The sequence below is a fragment of the Jaculus jaculus genome, chromosome 9 (genome assembly GCF_020740685.1).
Source record: "Jaculus jaculus isolate mJacJac1 chromosome 9, mJacJac1.mat.Y.cur, whole genome shotgun sequence".
Classification (NCBI taxonomy): Eukaryota; Metazoa; Chordata; class Mammalia; order Rodentia; family Dipodidae; genus Jaculus; species Jaculus jaculus.
This window is the reverse complement of record NC_059110.1, coordinates 43,053,534-43,069,901: the sequence shown is the minus strand read 5'-3', so window position 1 is coordinate 43,069,901 and position 16,368 is coordinate 43,053,534. Positions and strand designations below refer to the sequence as shown.

At 34.5% G+C, this 16,368-nt stretch overlaps 1 protein-coding gene across 1 annotated transcript in view; it reads right to left on the bottom strand.

Moving 5' to 3' along the window:
- The window catches only part of Trdn (triadin), a 444,085-nt gene that overhangs the window by 381,226 nt on the left and 46,491 nt on the right, over positions 1-16,368 (bottom strand). The window contains exon 3 of the mRNA XM_045159783.1: positions 5,064-5,273. Coding sequence (XP_045015718.1) covers positions 5,064-5,273 — 210 coding nt within the window. The remainder of the gene's footprint in view (positions 1-5,063; positions 5,274-16,368) is intronic.

Below are 16,368 nucleotides of genomic sequence, written 5' to 3'. Positions count from 1 at the left end.
TATATCCAAAGGACTCATCTCATTTCCTTAGAAGTACATGCTCAACCATGTTTATTGCTGCTCAATTTATAATAGCTGGGAAATGGAACCAGCCTAGATGTCCCTCAACAGATGAGTGGATAATGAAGATGTGGTACATTTATACAATGGAGTTCTACTCAGCGGTAAAGAAAAATGAAGTTATGAAATTTGCAGAAAAATGGATGGACCTGGAAAATATTATACTAAGTCAGGTAACCCAGGTCCAGAAAGCCAAGCGCCACATGTTCTCCCTCATATGGGGATCCTAGCTACAGATGACTGGGCTTCTGTGTGAGAATGAAAATACTTAGTAGCAGAGGCCAGTAAGTTGAAAAGGAGACATAAAGGGTGGAGAAAGGAAGGGAGGAGGATACTTAATAGGTTGATATTGTATATATGTAATTACAATGATTGTAATGGGGAGGTAATATGATTGAGAATGGAATTTCAAACGGGAAAGTGTGGGGGTGGGGAGGGAGGGAATTACCATGGGATATATTTTATAATCATGGAAAATGTTAATAAAAATTTAAAAAAAAAATTATATATTCAAAGACTGTGGGTTTTTTACAAAAGACTCTGGCCATTATACTAATATCTAGTAAAAAGTTTAAATTATATCACAGAAAATTAACATCAAAATGTATCAATGTCATTTACAATCTGAAACTTCTATTGAAGCATTTTTTTCTGAGAAGAATCAACATAAACATGGGGGCTTAGAAATTACTAAATGGAATTAGAATTTTAATATAAGTGAATATGCCTCATCCATACAAAGATTAATAAGAAGTAAAGGGTTATTTTGGGTATAAGTATGCCAAGTCCTTCAACTTATATCTTTTGGTTCCAGAAACTGATCATTTACATTTCAATGAGCTACAACCATTTGAATTTCTCTCTAAAAATTTATATATTTTCCTTTTAAATTGCAAGCCTTTTTTTCTGATCTCAAATCTACTGTTGCATTTTTATCTTCCTAAATATGGCCTCATGATGCCAGCCTAATGCATCATCTTTTACTCTGTGCTTGTTCTGATTGCATGTCTATTGGTCAACTAAATGCTGGATAATACTGCCTTATTTGAGTACTTATGTAAGGAAGTGTAATTTGGCAATATAGATTTATTTTTGGGAATAAAATATACGATAGCCAGACACATAAATTGTACTCTTTGATGTCTGATTCACAGTATTCATACTTATAAAATATTTTTCTAACCATAAGGCTGCCCTATGTAACAGAAAATAATTTTGTCTCTTGATTGAGAAATAGTTATCTGCTGCCCCCACAAAAGTCTCTTCTCATGACAGAGTTTAAGACTTAACCAGCCAGATACATCATTTCCAAATTTCTGACACACAGATATTAAATAATAAATGCTTATTACTATTTTACTTATCTTATTTTAACTTGTGTATGTGCTATGTGTCCATGTGTGTATGAGTGTCTGCAAGTGTATAGGAACACATGAGTATGCATAGGTGAATACGTGTATATATTTGCACATGTATATAGAGCCCAGAGGTCAACTTTGGGAGTACATCTTATTCATTGAGATAGGACTTCTACCTAAATTTAGAGCTTATAGGCTGGAGTAGCTAGCTAGTGCACCTCAGGGAGATCCTGTGTCTACCTTCTCAGTCCTTGGATAACAGATGTCCCCCACTATGTCTATCATTTCTCATATAAGTGCTGGGGATACAAATTTAGGTCTTCATGCTTGCACAGAAAGTGTCTTTCCACTAAACCATCTCCTCAACCCCAAACCACTTACTTTTGAAGTAATTTATTATAATGAGTAAATGTTATAACATATGTTTAATTTTATCACTTATACACTTTATTTTATATATTCTTATTCCATTGATTCTTAATTATTAACTTCAGATCAAAAGCTCTTCAGTTAGGTAAAACAAGATTGTATGTATGTATCTTTCTTCTTTTCTTATCAATCTTTTCCTTGATTAAGTTTAGGATTCTGAATGATTTGACAAGTCAACTGATGTTTATAATGAAGTGTGTTAACTATTCCTGTTCTGCATATTATGTGTATATGTATAGTATGCAAATATGCATGTATACATGCTTCTGTAGATATCTGTCTTTGGGAAGATGCATGTATTTATGTGTTTAGAAGCGAGAAGTTGACATAAGATCTCTTCCTCAGTCATTATCCACCTTAACATTTTGAGATTGGGTCAATTATTGAACCCAGAGTTCACTAATTTAGTTCTAATAGTTAACTAGCAGGCCTCAGGGAACCTCCCACCTCTGTTTTCCCAGCTCTAATATTACAGATGTATACTACCATGCCTAGCTTTTACATGAGTATTGGGGATTCAATCTCAGGTTCTCATGCTTGGAAAGTACTTTACTGACCATCTTCTCAGCTCTTAACTATTCTTAATACAAGTTTCCAGTACAGGATTAAGAGAATAGAAGTATATTTGTAGAGTATATTTTTCTAATGTAGTTTCAAAATACTTCATAAAAGAACAGTTTGGTCCTGAACAATGAATAAGAGCTCTTGTGATTGAAGTGAAGGATGAGTTCCTACTTATAGTGATGTGGTGTAATTATACAGTATTAATACAGTAATTATAAGAAACCAGGTTCTATCCCATGACGCTTAAATGCATTTCCTTAGATAATCTTCTAGATAATCCCATCACATAGATACTACTACAGTCCCAACTTTATAGGTTATAAAAGTGAAACATAAAGAGGGCACAACCATCTTCCAACATCAAAGAACTGGTGCACAGTGTGGTCTGGATTTAATACCCTAGGAACTGAGGCAGCAGAGTTCATTTTCTTCCTTTTTTCAGCTATTAACAATGACTCAGACTCTGTGAAGGGCTGGAGAGTTGGAAATGACATGAGCAGAGTAAGCAAGAAGTAAAAGTCTTTTTCTTCAGATAAACAGGAAGGAATAGAAGTAAATATGGTTGGGAAGAGGAATTCATATTCTGGATTACAAGATATAAATGCAGAGCTAAGGCAAGGACTAGGATCTCATGTAAAGGTGTTTGTTGTACCTGGACAATAGGCAGTACACTACTTGATCAAATGTCTCTTTTAAGAAGGTGGCATTTGTACAGTATCCATGGGTAGAAGGCAGATGAAGACAATAAAAGACCACAAAAGAGAAAAAATATAATGTGAAGTATAATGATAAATATAGTGTTGCTGATGGGAGGAATGAAATTCATAATAAACATGAGTTTAGCAGGCATAGACTATGAATGCTATTGAGAATCCAGACTTTGAAATGGAGTATGGGCTCTTCTTGTGAGGAATCCACCATACTAATGACCATGGTCCAATGAAAAGTGTGCCCTATGTTTAAGTAATCTAATTTGAAAATAAATCCAGTTGTGGGTAGCATTGTATTTAACAGAGTAAGATTTAATTGCTTTTTTATGGTATATATATGCACATATAATGTTAACTTTATAAATATCAGATTGACATATAACTCTTGAATTATCTATTATAAAAATGAAATGATTATATTTATGTCATGTTTATTTTCACAATTTAAATAGATGAAACTATTTTTATTCAAAAGGAAAAGATGGGACAACAATCTGTCATCAGCATAGGATCAACAGAAGTGAAATTTTCCAGAGGAATATAGCCCAGTGTTTTTCACCTAAAACTCTAGATCATATTGTAGGTAAATGCAACTAAATTTTCTTTCAAAAGTTCTATGGAAACATATTAAGTGGTTTTCCAATTTAGAGTTGAAATTGAAGGGTCTGTTCAAACAGCATTCAGAGAGTGTGGTCTTTGCTTGACATCCTGGATCTTGTCTGACAGATGATGGCCACTGAAGTAAAACTACCAGTGAGTTAGCCGGAAGAAGACAGCTCAGTAATACCTCTCCATCCATAAACTAACTCTAACAATAGGTATCTTTACCTTTATAGTATTAATATAGTTCTGACTCATGTGGCATAAATTGTTTCTCAGCACATACAGTAAGTTCAGTAAGTATTTGATAAGAAAATGGTGGATGAGCAAAATTCCACAATGAGAGATAGAGGATTCCTGAGTATATACAACATAATTTATATTGTATGAACACTGATGATTCCACTGCTATTGTCAGAAAAAAAGAAGACAGAGATAGAGAGATCATATGCGACCGCACACAGTGAAAGATGAATAATGTGATTGTAGCAGTAGTAAACAATGATGGAATAAATTCCTTCATTTACTCATGGACTATTTATTGAGCACTGGAATGATTCTTTTCCTCCAATAACTCGAATTTCAGATGAGTATCAGACATAGACATAGTTAAATGTAACTTGAAAACATAAAACAACTTTGGACAAACAGATGAGCACTGTAGTCATTAAATGAGCATAATAAAAAAAAAAACCTTTTTCATTGCATTACTCCTATTGTATTCCAAATTCAGAGGATATATTGGCAATCAAGATGTAGCAATTCATTACAAATAATTCTAAAGAAAACTTTTTTTAACATTCTCTGCTTTCAGAAACTCAAAATAAGATGGATTGGTGGGTAGAACACAGAGTGTGTCTTTGCCCACATGTCCGAGACACTTAGAAGTAACCTAAACTATCTTCTGGGTAGAACACAGAGTGTGTCTTTGCCCACATGTCCGAGACACTTAGAAGTAACCTAAACTATCTTCAGTTTGTCTAAAGTGATTCCATGTGTTTTGTTCTGAATTTATTTTGCCAAGTATAAAATTCTTGTTACTCTTTTAAGTTGATAAATTTTAAAAATGTACCTTTCTACCTAAGATAAGTCTTAATTATTATCTTTATGAAACTATAAGTTTTGTTCTTCATTCAGCTCTGAAGCTGAAGACACTGATTTCATTTTCAAATTGGTGAGTAGAGCAGACCAGAGAAAAGTATAGAAGGAACCTGATTCTTTGAACCTCAAGCACAATTGTGAGTAGCTTAATTTTTTCAGGAAGTTGTATCAAGGGAATGATAGCTATACCCAAGGAGAACAATGTCCCTTTAAATTAAAATCCAAATACCATGGATCTTACCTGAAAAATTTTTGTAATCCACCAAGTCAAACATAACAACAGCAACAGCTGACCATGTGATTATCAGAGCAATGACCAGAAGCCAGGCAGCTGGGGAGCTGAATGTTGTTACTATGTCTTCTGTGACTGTCCTCTTTAGCACTTTTCCAGGAGATTTGGGCACAGATCCATTTTTGTTGTCTATTACAGTTGTGGTTGTTGATGTATTTCCTAGTCAAACATCCAGAATGGAAAATATAATTCAGAAATTCACGTCAAATAGTTACACCAGAAAACATAGAATATATGAGTTTTGTAAGATATTTTCTGCAGTAGAATATATTTTACTGACAGACCCATATGCCCAGCCCACTTACAAATTATCATCTTCATTTAGCTCTCACTCTGAATCCTACATGATCATGTAAGTATTTCTCATCTCCATTACACTTCTTAGACTCACAATTATCAGCAGGAATAAGTTTGTGGACCCAGAAATTTTTATTACCTTTACCTTTTACTTGGGTACATGTGAAAGTTCTGGAAACAAGCAAAAATATCATCCACTTAGGAGGAATAATCACAGTTAGTAATAAAAAGTTCAAAAGAACAAAATTCCTTCACAATATTATGAGAGTACTATATTTGGATAGCACAGAACTGATAATGACAGAAAATCTTATGATAGCCAATAATTGCTTTATACTTGATTTTAATTTACAAACTCTTGGAAGTATAAGTAATATAAAATAACAAAAATCATAAGAATACCAACCTAGTAACACCATTCAAAAACAATTTGTGTAAAATAGTCTATTTACACTTCATTTGATTTTAAAAAGTTGCTATTAAACTTTCCTTTATTTTTAACTAGGCGATCTATAGCAAATACTAGAAGCATAATTAATGTTGAAGATTTATTTAAGCTGAAACTGGACCCATGAAATAGATATGTATGTATATACAATGGTCATAATATATTTTCTGGTATTGAGGAATAAATTAAAGTAATATGTGAAATATTAAATACTCTTGTTAATCAAGTCTTAATGTGTTCCAACCAAAAATAGCACCATCCTGTGCTCTCTAAAAATTTTTTTGTTTGTTTTCTCAAGGTAAGGTCTCACTCTAGCTCAGGCTGACCTGGAATTCACTATGTAGTCTCAGGATGGCCTCCAACTCAGTGATCCTCTGACCTCTGCCTCCAAAGTGCTAGGATTAATGGTGTGTACCACCAGGCCCCACTCTGAAAAATTTTTGAAAGCCATAAAATTCTTAGACTACCAATAAGTAAGAAAATCCAATACATATTAGTCAGTGCACAATTAGCATAACTAGTTTTTCAGATTCTAAAACATGGTAAATATAGACTCATATTTTCAAAAGATTAAAATGCTAAGGAGGAATATCAATGGCAAAAAGACTTAATTAGGATTTTTAGATGACCTTACTTAGCAATTAATAATGATGACAGACCTCCTTTTTCTTCCTAAAAAAAAAAAAAAAAAAAAAAAAAAAAAAAAAGGAAAACAGGGCTGGAGAGAAGGCTTAGTGATTAAAGCACTTGCCTGCAAAGCCAAAGGACTCAGGCTTGAGTCCCAAAGACCCACATAAGCCAGATGTACGGGGTGGTGCATGAGTCTAGAGCTCATTTGCAGTGGCTGGAGGCACTCCCATGGTCATTATCTCTATCTGCCTCTTTCTCGCCCTGTCTCTCTCTCTCTCTCATAAATAAAGAAAAAAAATTAAAATCCAAACATAGTTAAAAAAACAAAAGAAAAAAGCAAAACAAATCTATGGTGAAATGTACTTGAACTCAGTTTAGTGGAAGTGATTTGGAGATGGAACGACACATTTACAGACAGATTTCAGAGGGTGCATGTGAAGTGGTGCTCAAGGACAGAAAAAACAGAAAGAGCTCAGACTGTATCCTCTCATTGATCTTCGTGCCAAATTCCCATCACTGCTAATGTTGGGTCTGAAATGGATGAATTATTGGAGTGCTTTGAAATGAGATTTAAGGCCCCATGAGGTCACAGGTGAATCAACCCTTCAGAATAATGATTTTCAGGACTGTAAATGAATTATGACTACTTAGGACTGGCCCACCTGAAAGTTTATATGTGGTTAATATTTAGGCTTTTGACCTCTGGAAGACTTTTGACTACAACCAAGTAGAATTGTCTCTGCCCTTGAGATTCACTTAGCAACTTCTGAAATAGTATCTCACATCTCACTGGACTTTGCTAACTTAAAACTAAAAATATAAGTTTAATGAAATTTGACTCAAATTTGTTGTGACCTGGTCATATATTTTAAGGTACATGACTTAATGTATTTTTCCCTTTTAATCAGAAAAAATGAAACACTAATGCATGTCCAAAGCCAAAATAAGAACTTTATGTTTACTTAAAGAATTGATATGATTTCCAAATTTTAATGAACTTTGTGATAAAACCATTAAGGTAGAATCTATAAATAGAGGAAAAAAATAATGTGAATAGTAAATTACTTTTTCATTATTCTTTTTACTTTTTCACCTTTATACTCTTAAATGTTTCACTAGGACTCCTTACAATGTGCTCCCTCCAGACATAAAATGGCCTGGATATCCATGACCTCACAGTGCCTGACACTACCTACACAAGACCATCATAAGAGGAGGAAAAAATCATGGCATCAAAATGAGAGAGAGACTGATTGAAATGGGCAGGGCATATGATGGAGAAAGGAATTTCAAAGGGGAAAGTGGGGGAAATGAGTGTATTATCGTGGGTTATTTTTTATAATCATGGAAAATGTTAATAAAAGTTGAGGGAAAATAAAATAAATTAAATTTTAAAAAATAAAAAAATAATCAAGGCTCATAATGAAAATGTATACTGAGTATCCAACTTCAAAAAAAAAAAGTATTTGAAAAATAATCTGAAGGTTTTCTTGCTAAAAGAAAAAAAACACTTGATTGCCTTTGTTTGACACATGCTAAGTTGTGCTCTTCAATTTCCATTCAAATTTGCATCAGAAGGCAAACAGAACCAAGGGGATAAAATTCAGAGGGAATAAATTGCCTTCCTTGACAGCTGGTCAAGATAAATGCAAGGAACACAATGAGTAATCTTAGACTACTTAATATTTGTGAAGCACTTTAAGGATGACATCTAGTTATTGGTATGGTGAAAAACTGCAAGGTAAATACTATTGAGTAATTTGACATGGGCTACACTTTTTGAAACTTGACACTTGGAGCAGAGAAATCATGATATAAAACACTATTCCCTATGCCTATAAATTTTATTCCTTTTGACTTCATAAGAATTACTTTGATTAGCAGCCAGAATTAAGTTCAAAGGAAATGGTAATCTGTCCTATAAAGCAAAATAAGACGCTTCTTGCATAATGGCTCAAAAGAATGGCTTCTCCATCAGCCTACGCAGAGTAGAATAAATAAGCCTCCTGACAGCAGTCACTTAACCTTATCATGCCATATTGATTATTTGAAGAGACTGCCAAGTACACTCACACATTACTACTTCTGTGTAGTCCAATGTTTGCCAGGATACTGATGGGTGACACCTATATCCTAGAATGATATCAGTAACACACCACATTTTTATTACATGAAAGTATTTCACTATGTATGTGTTTATGAAATACTTTTACAGAATAGTTCACTGATATTTGAAAAGCAAAGGAAAGAATTGAGACATATGGGATTATTAAATACATGTTATTGCCAAACAGCATTTGAAACATAATTTACAATTATTTGTAAGAATGAATCTTACTCCATTTCAGAGTTCCAAAAATATGTGTGTGAATAAGAGCTCTATAGAAAGTCAATTGAAGATGAGCTTAAAATAATCTTTATCTTATAGGTATGTAACTAGTCCCATTGTCTGCTAAATGCCAATGCATTACAGTCAGATAACTGTGAAAAACAAGTTGAATATTCCTGCAAATATATATTTAACATGGAAATATTTTGCAGGGCACAATATATTATGAGAATTATCAACAATTACTTATATCACAATAATCATATTTATCTTAGTCAGTATATTAATACTTTGAACCACAGAAATTATGCATTTTAAGAGTAATACACACTCTGAAGACAGATAAACAATTCTCTTTCAAGGATAGAAATTATGTTTATTGCAAACTGGAAACTGTTTCTATGTCAATTTCAATGGAAATCTCAAATTCACATTATGAGCTTTTTTCTCAAATTTGAGGGACATATGATAATTATAATGAAATTTCAGAAGATATTTTGACCACCAAATCTTTTGGGAGAGTTCAAATACACAATTTTTGTTTTTAATATTATCTAATACTCCTTATTGCCCACTATTTATTCTACTCTTCCTATAAAGTGCATTTGTTTCTCCAGTTGTGAGGCTAGAGTATAGGTCAGTTCCTTATCTCCAGCCATTGGCAGACCCATAAGCCAAGCCTCATTGTACTGGTTAATCTTGGTTGTCAATGGGACAGGATGGAGAATCACCCATGGAAACAAATCACTGGTCATATCTATGAGGGTTAATTGAGGTGGCAAGACATGCCCTAAAGGTTGGCAACCCCATGGCATTAGGAAGAGCCCAAGACTTCATAAAAAGAGAAAGTGAGCTGAGCACTGGAACTCATCTCCCTCTACTTCCTCCTTGTGAATTGAATGGATCAGTTGCTATGTGTTCCTTCCACCGAACCTCCCACACCTTGATGGCTTGCATCCCTTGGAAATGAAAACTAAAATAAACCCTTCTTTCCTCATACTGTGTTTGTCAGATATTTTATCACTGCCACAAGAATGATAACTAGTACCACTGTCTTTTGAACTCTGAGGAAAGACCGCACCCTAGTTTTCTATGAAACAACTGAGTCACTCTTTTTCTACTGGCAGACTGTGAATGGGATCTGCTGGGTCCCTCAAGTTCATTGCTTAAAGAGAATTGGCTATATGACAGAGAAAGAGGGAGAATACATGCACCACCATGGGGATTCATGGAGCAAGACTTTGTTGTTCTAAGACCAGGTGAGAGTAAGGACTTTCAAAATTGGGTGGATATATAGAACAGTTCACACATGTTATGGATGTCAAGAGCAGTACTCTCTCACTTCTGTGATTATAATGTGTGTGTCCCCAAAACATATATTGATATCCTTTTGTCCAAGGGGAGGGCTGCAGGTAACTGTACATTTGGAAGATGATTTGATTGTGAATGGAATTTGAGCTGTTAGAAAAGAAGGCTGGGCTGAAGAGATGCCTCAGTGGTTAAAGGTGTTTGCTTGTAAACTAGCCTAGGTTAAGAACGACCTTTAATCCTTTTTAGCAAGTGAGAGAACTAGGAATAAAATGGCAGGTGTCCCTGAAGACACAGGCCCTCACCAGCTTCTGCCTTATTCTCAGACTTCCCTTCTGTAGACCTGTGGGCATACATTTGCACTGTATACAAACTGCCTTTGCTATGATAGTAATTACTGAATGATTACTCAAAATCTTTCTGAAAAGTATCTCTTTGTATTTTGGCTGTTAAAAATCAGTTTCCCCTACCTTTTAATTTTTTTATTTTCAATTTAATAATTGCTATTCAAAAAACTAGCTTTTCTATAATGAATGTAAAGGAAACAAAAAAAACAGTGATGAAAAAAATCCATTTATTGTTTTGAAAAAAAAATAAGTATTTTAGTAATATTTCCATCATCTTTTGAAATAAGTACTAGGAATGTGTCTAACATCCTTCATTTGTTTATAAGTGAAGAGGGTGGTACTACTTAACTGTTGCTACATAGAGTCAACGAAATTGTCAACTTAACCCCATGATGACTTCTTATCAAAGTACAAAAAGAGGAACAAATCAAACACAGTTTATGATATGAGAAAATGTTAAAATCAGAGTTGTACTACTTAAAGTAGTAACTATATGCCTGTATATGCTTTGATAATAAGCCTGGGAATTTTAGGTGGTCATGGTAAGTAAGGAAAGACTTCCTGGGGAATGTGAATGCAGCTCAGTGGGAACGTGCATGTGTATCACATGGAAGGCCTCTGGTTCCATCTCCAGTAGTGTCAGAAAAAGCCAAAAAATCACAAACAAATTAAAAACTATGAGATTCAAAAAAGAAAGATATCCTAAATTTTCAACCAAAATGAATAATTCTAAATGCTTGTTGATATGAAAGCACTAATTCCATCATTAGTATCCCATCATCATGATTTACTCTAAACCCAATTAGCTCCCAACCATATGACCCATTTCCAAATATAACTATTAGCCTGTAGATTGACTTCAACATGTGATTTTGTGAGCAAAGGGATACTATTTCATTTTTATCAATGTTGGACAAAGGTGCTTATTTCCATATACCCAAGCATAGGCTTAAAAAAATGCAGTAAGCAAATACCAATACCTACAGTCATGAACAGCCAGAGCTCAAAAACACTCTCTATAAAACTTTGGGCTAGAGTGAAGGTTGGCCCCAAAACACAAGTTAGGGTTTGACTCTGTCCCCTGTGACACCACTTCCAACCAGATAGCTTGAGAGCCATGTTACAAGCTTAAATTTAATAAAGCACTTGAGTGTATGGGGCAATACATTTATACTATCATTCTCAAGTAACTACATTCTGCCCTTGTCCCCCATAGACTCAAGAGCATCTCACAATGAAAATTGCACTTGATCTAACATCAAAGGTCCTATAAGCTTTCCCAACTTTAAGATCGTTCAGTAGTCCAAAGAGTCATCTGAAATTTAAGATTATCTCTTAACTATGAAATCAAAGCAAGTTATACAAAACATAGTGGCACAGGTTAAGCATTTTCATTGCAATAAGGCACAACAAAGACAGACTGGACCAATATGAAATCAATAATCATCAGGTAAGCATAAACATCTGCAGTTTAAGTCTAACATCCATAACCAGTGACAACAATTTCTGGAATTTCTATTTTCTCTCCTACAGCTGGGCTGAGGAGCCAAGGAAACCCTTCATCCTTAGCCAACAGTGCTCCAAGATAGCCTTGGTGCAGTCCTGGTATATCCAAAACACCATCAGGTCGCCATTACAAGATGGCTTCAGTGGCCTCTTTAAGACATCACTCTGCTTCAAGTGCTGCAGTGATTTCTGGAATTGTTTGTACTCTATGACACACTTCCATGCATGTTTCACGCATCCAATCCAACACCAGGTAGGCAGAAACACAGCCATTGTTTATCCAAGGGGAAATAAATCCTGACCTTGAGACTTCAAAAAATCTACCTGCATATCTACTTTCATTGTATTTCTACCATGTATTCTTCCCTGGATGGACTTCACCCTCAGGCTTCTGTTCCACTATTTAAATTTAACCATTTGGCCCACCTTTAATAGTGATCACCTGTTTGACTGGAGCAGTGTTAACAACCTTAAACTAGTCTCTGTGTCTATAACTTTAAACTTGCTTGAATATTTACAACTTTAAATTGTCATATTTCAGTTTTAACTTTCACCAACAACACCAGCCATTACTTTTAAACTAACCTTAATCAAACTCTCTAGGCATGGGCAACAGAATAGAGTAAGCCTCTATGCCAGTATCTGAGTTCCAACAAAGTTTTCTGCTATGTCTCCTACTTATTTAAAGTCCATAAGCCAAGACAAGTCTTTCTGCATTAACATTTTCCAATTCTCACCAGAATAGCTCATAAAATTTGGCCTACCATACTTTAAGACTTTTTTAGTCCCATGCACCAAGCCCATTCACAGTTTTCCAGCACACAAGTTCCATAAGACCAAAGTCCACATGGTCAGTTTAATCACAGTAAGACCACATGTTTCTGCTACCAAATTAACTGTTTCAGCCAGCTCATATTGCTGTGAAAAACATACAACCAGGCACTGTTTATGGGAGGAAGGGATTAATTTCAGGCATACAGAAACCAGGAGATGTCCATCAATGGAAGAGGAACCTGTTTACTTCTGGAAGTCCAAGCTGAGATTTAAAAAAATTATATATATATATATATATCATATATATATATATATATATATATATATATATATATGATTACATATATATTATATTATTATTTATATAGAATATATTATATTATATATATTACTATATATAATATACATTTATATTTATATAATGTATATATATTATATTATAAAATTATATATATATAGAGAGAGAGAGATAAAGAGAGAGAAACAGCAACACCAGCAAACACTAGCCACCAGGGTTCAGATTGTTCTCTACCAACCTTTGGACTGGAATGAAAGTCTTCCCCCAGTCATATCTTACAGCTGGAATACAGGATCCCACCCCTTAGTGACACCTCTTCCAGACAGGAGGATAGAGAACAAAGGTACTGTAACAAGTTTTGTGAGTTCAAGAAAAGTCCCTAAACTTTAAACCCTGGATTTTATCTGTTTTGAAGAAAGAAAATGACACTTAATAGATAATAGAGATTATTTTGTGTGTTTGATAGTGTGTATATGTGCTTTTATCTTTTCATCTTCAGGTACCAGGTTCATCAAGAAACAGCACCCCTGCATCTATTAAAGCACAGTGCCCTCTCTCTCTCTCTCTCTCTCTCTCTCTCTCTCATCACTATCATTCTGTGGGTATTTCTGCTTTTATCTTTTCATCTATAAGGAAAGGGATACAGTTCTCTGTATCTTTTTTTTTTCTCTGTATCTTTTAAATCAAGTTGATGATCTTATTTAGAGAGGCCAGCTAGGCCATTATAAACAGGCTGCGGTTACTAGTGGAAACCTGCGATATTTTAGATATTCCAGGACTTTGCAAAAGCTATCAAGGAGCACTGACTGCTCAGGTAAAGAATTTTCCTGGGCTCCCCAGCCCAGCTAGAGCCAGGCTGTTACAGTGCAGAGCATAAGGTCTGAGTCTCCTGAGATTCAGGCATGAATAGATGAGCAGCCAAGAAGGAGGAAATAGATAAAGAAAGTGGCTACATAATATTAAAGCTATCTAACTAGCTAGTTGCCTCTCATTATAAACTTAATTTTAACAAAACACCTGAGACTATGGGGTCATATTGTACACTACCACCTTCAAACTACCACACACTTTAAACTTAATGAGCATAACTATTTGAATAGAACTTATTGTTACGAGTCATGGCCATGGTCCCTTACATACGCAAGTAGACCATATCATATTGTCAGATGGCACTATCTACCATGGGATGTGTTAGAATATATATATATATATGTCACCAATAAGATAGATGATCATCTCATGACAATCAGGCTTATTTCAGGCAAATAACCTATGCTCTTTGATGAATCTATGAATTGATCAATCTATAAGATAAGCTATGTCTGGTTATGTCAAAAGTTTGTGGGGGAAATATAGAGAAAATCTCCCAAATTCTTGGATTCGGTTTCTAGATAATTGTAGTAGTCATCTTTCCCCTAGCAACTAGATTGGAATAGAAAGAAACATAATTGTTTCTTTTTGTGAATTAATTTTCTAACACTTTATCTTTTGTTGACAGCCAAATTTGCATAAATGAAGTGCTTTACCTAGCCCTAGCAGTTTTTGTCATAAATTGTTCCAATGTCATTGAATGCAAACCCATAGAAACAAAACAGCCTTAAGTAATGACAAACTATTTGAACACACACACACACACACACACACACAAAGTTTTCAATCTAAGTGTTGCAAAACCATTAGCTGTCTTTGGTTTGGTGACTCTAATGAATATTTTTGGTTTTGTTTTGTGTGTTTGTTTTAAGAGTTTCTTTTTCTCAAAGACATTTCAAGGGAATTAACTCTTTCTTAAGAATTAATCATCACATGACATCACAATCATACCACTGAGATGTCCCTATAGCTTGTATTTTACTTCACATGATATTCCTCCCAACCCCTGCCACACATACATACTCTCTCCTTGTAAATAAATTCCTTAATAATAATTTCAAATAAAAATTCTGCCTAAAATCATATTGACATACATGGTGAATTCTTTGCATTCCTAAAAGTTACTTTCATGAAGCCAAAAATAATATAAGAAGATCTTAGTATCTCTCAAGTTTTACTTCTCTGGTGTTTTTTAAGCAAGTAACATATTTATATTGGTCTATAAATACAAGCAGTTGCAAAGGCAGGCTTGCTATTTATAAGAAAAATTTTATCTGTTTATAAGAAAAGGATAATTATAAAATAATTACTTTGTTTTTTATAGGACAGATACAGAAATGTGATATTTTAGAATGTAAAACTCATCAGCAGTGACATGAGGAATTTGACTTCCTCAGAAGCTTTTGAAATCAAACTACAATGAAGTACACTCATTTATACACATCTTTAATTTTAGGTAATACAAATTTTTAATATAGATTCAATGCTATTGCCATATTTGGATTGGGAATTGTGGTTGTTTGATTCAGGTATCCCCCATAAAGTAAGGTGTTCTGAATGCTAGATTCCTTGCTGATGGAAATTTGGGAATTAAGACCTCCAGAAGGTAGTGTTATTCTTGGAGGCAGACTTATGGGTGTAATAGCCAGTGTCCCATTGCCAGTGTTTGGCACACTCTCCTGTTGCTATTGTCCACTTGATGTTGGCCAGAGGGTGATGTCCACCCTCTGTTCATGCCATCATTTTCTTCTGCCATCATGGAGTTTCCCCTAGAGACTGTAAGCCAAAATAAACCTCTTTTTCCACAAGCTGCTCTTGGTTGGGTGATTTCTACCAGTAATGTGAACCTGATTGCAACAGGAACATAGCCACAGAATATTTTTATCTCTAATGAAGTAATATTTAATATATTTGAGGGAAAACTACTTATAATTTCCCACTGTCACAAATAATATTATACTGGGCTTTTTGTTAACTTGAACCCTAATGTTTTTAGGTCATTTTAAATACTTAGAATAGATTTTAAAAGACTTACTCAAATTTGTGGTTTTCTTGAATAACTTATCTCATAAATATCTTATGGAACCAGACATATTTCATGAAGGAAATTCAGCTTGAAGATTTAGAGTTTAGAGATCATAGGTATGTGTGTCTTTATTAAAAATATATATGTATTTATTTATTGGAGATATATATATATGGAGAGAGAGAGAGAGAGAGAGAGAGAGGGAGAGAGAATGGGCACACTTGAGTTTCAAAGCATGGTAAAAGAACTCCAGACTCATGTGCTACCTTGTATAACTGGTTTACATGCATCCTGAGGAATTGAACCTGGGTTCTCAGGCTTTGCAGGCAAGCACCTGAACCACTGAGCTATCTCTCCAGCCAATATGAATATGTGTGTGTGTGTGTGTGTGTGTGTGTGTGTTCATATCTTTTTATTTACA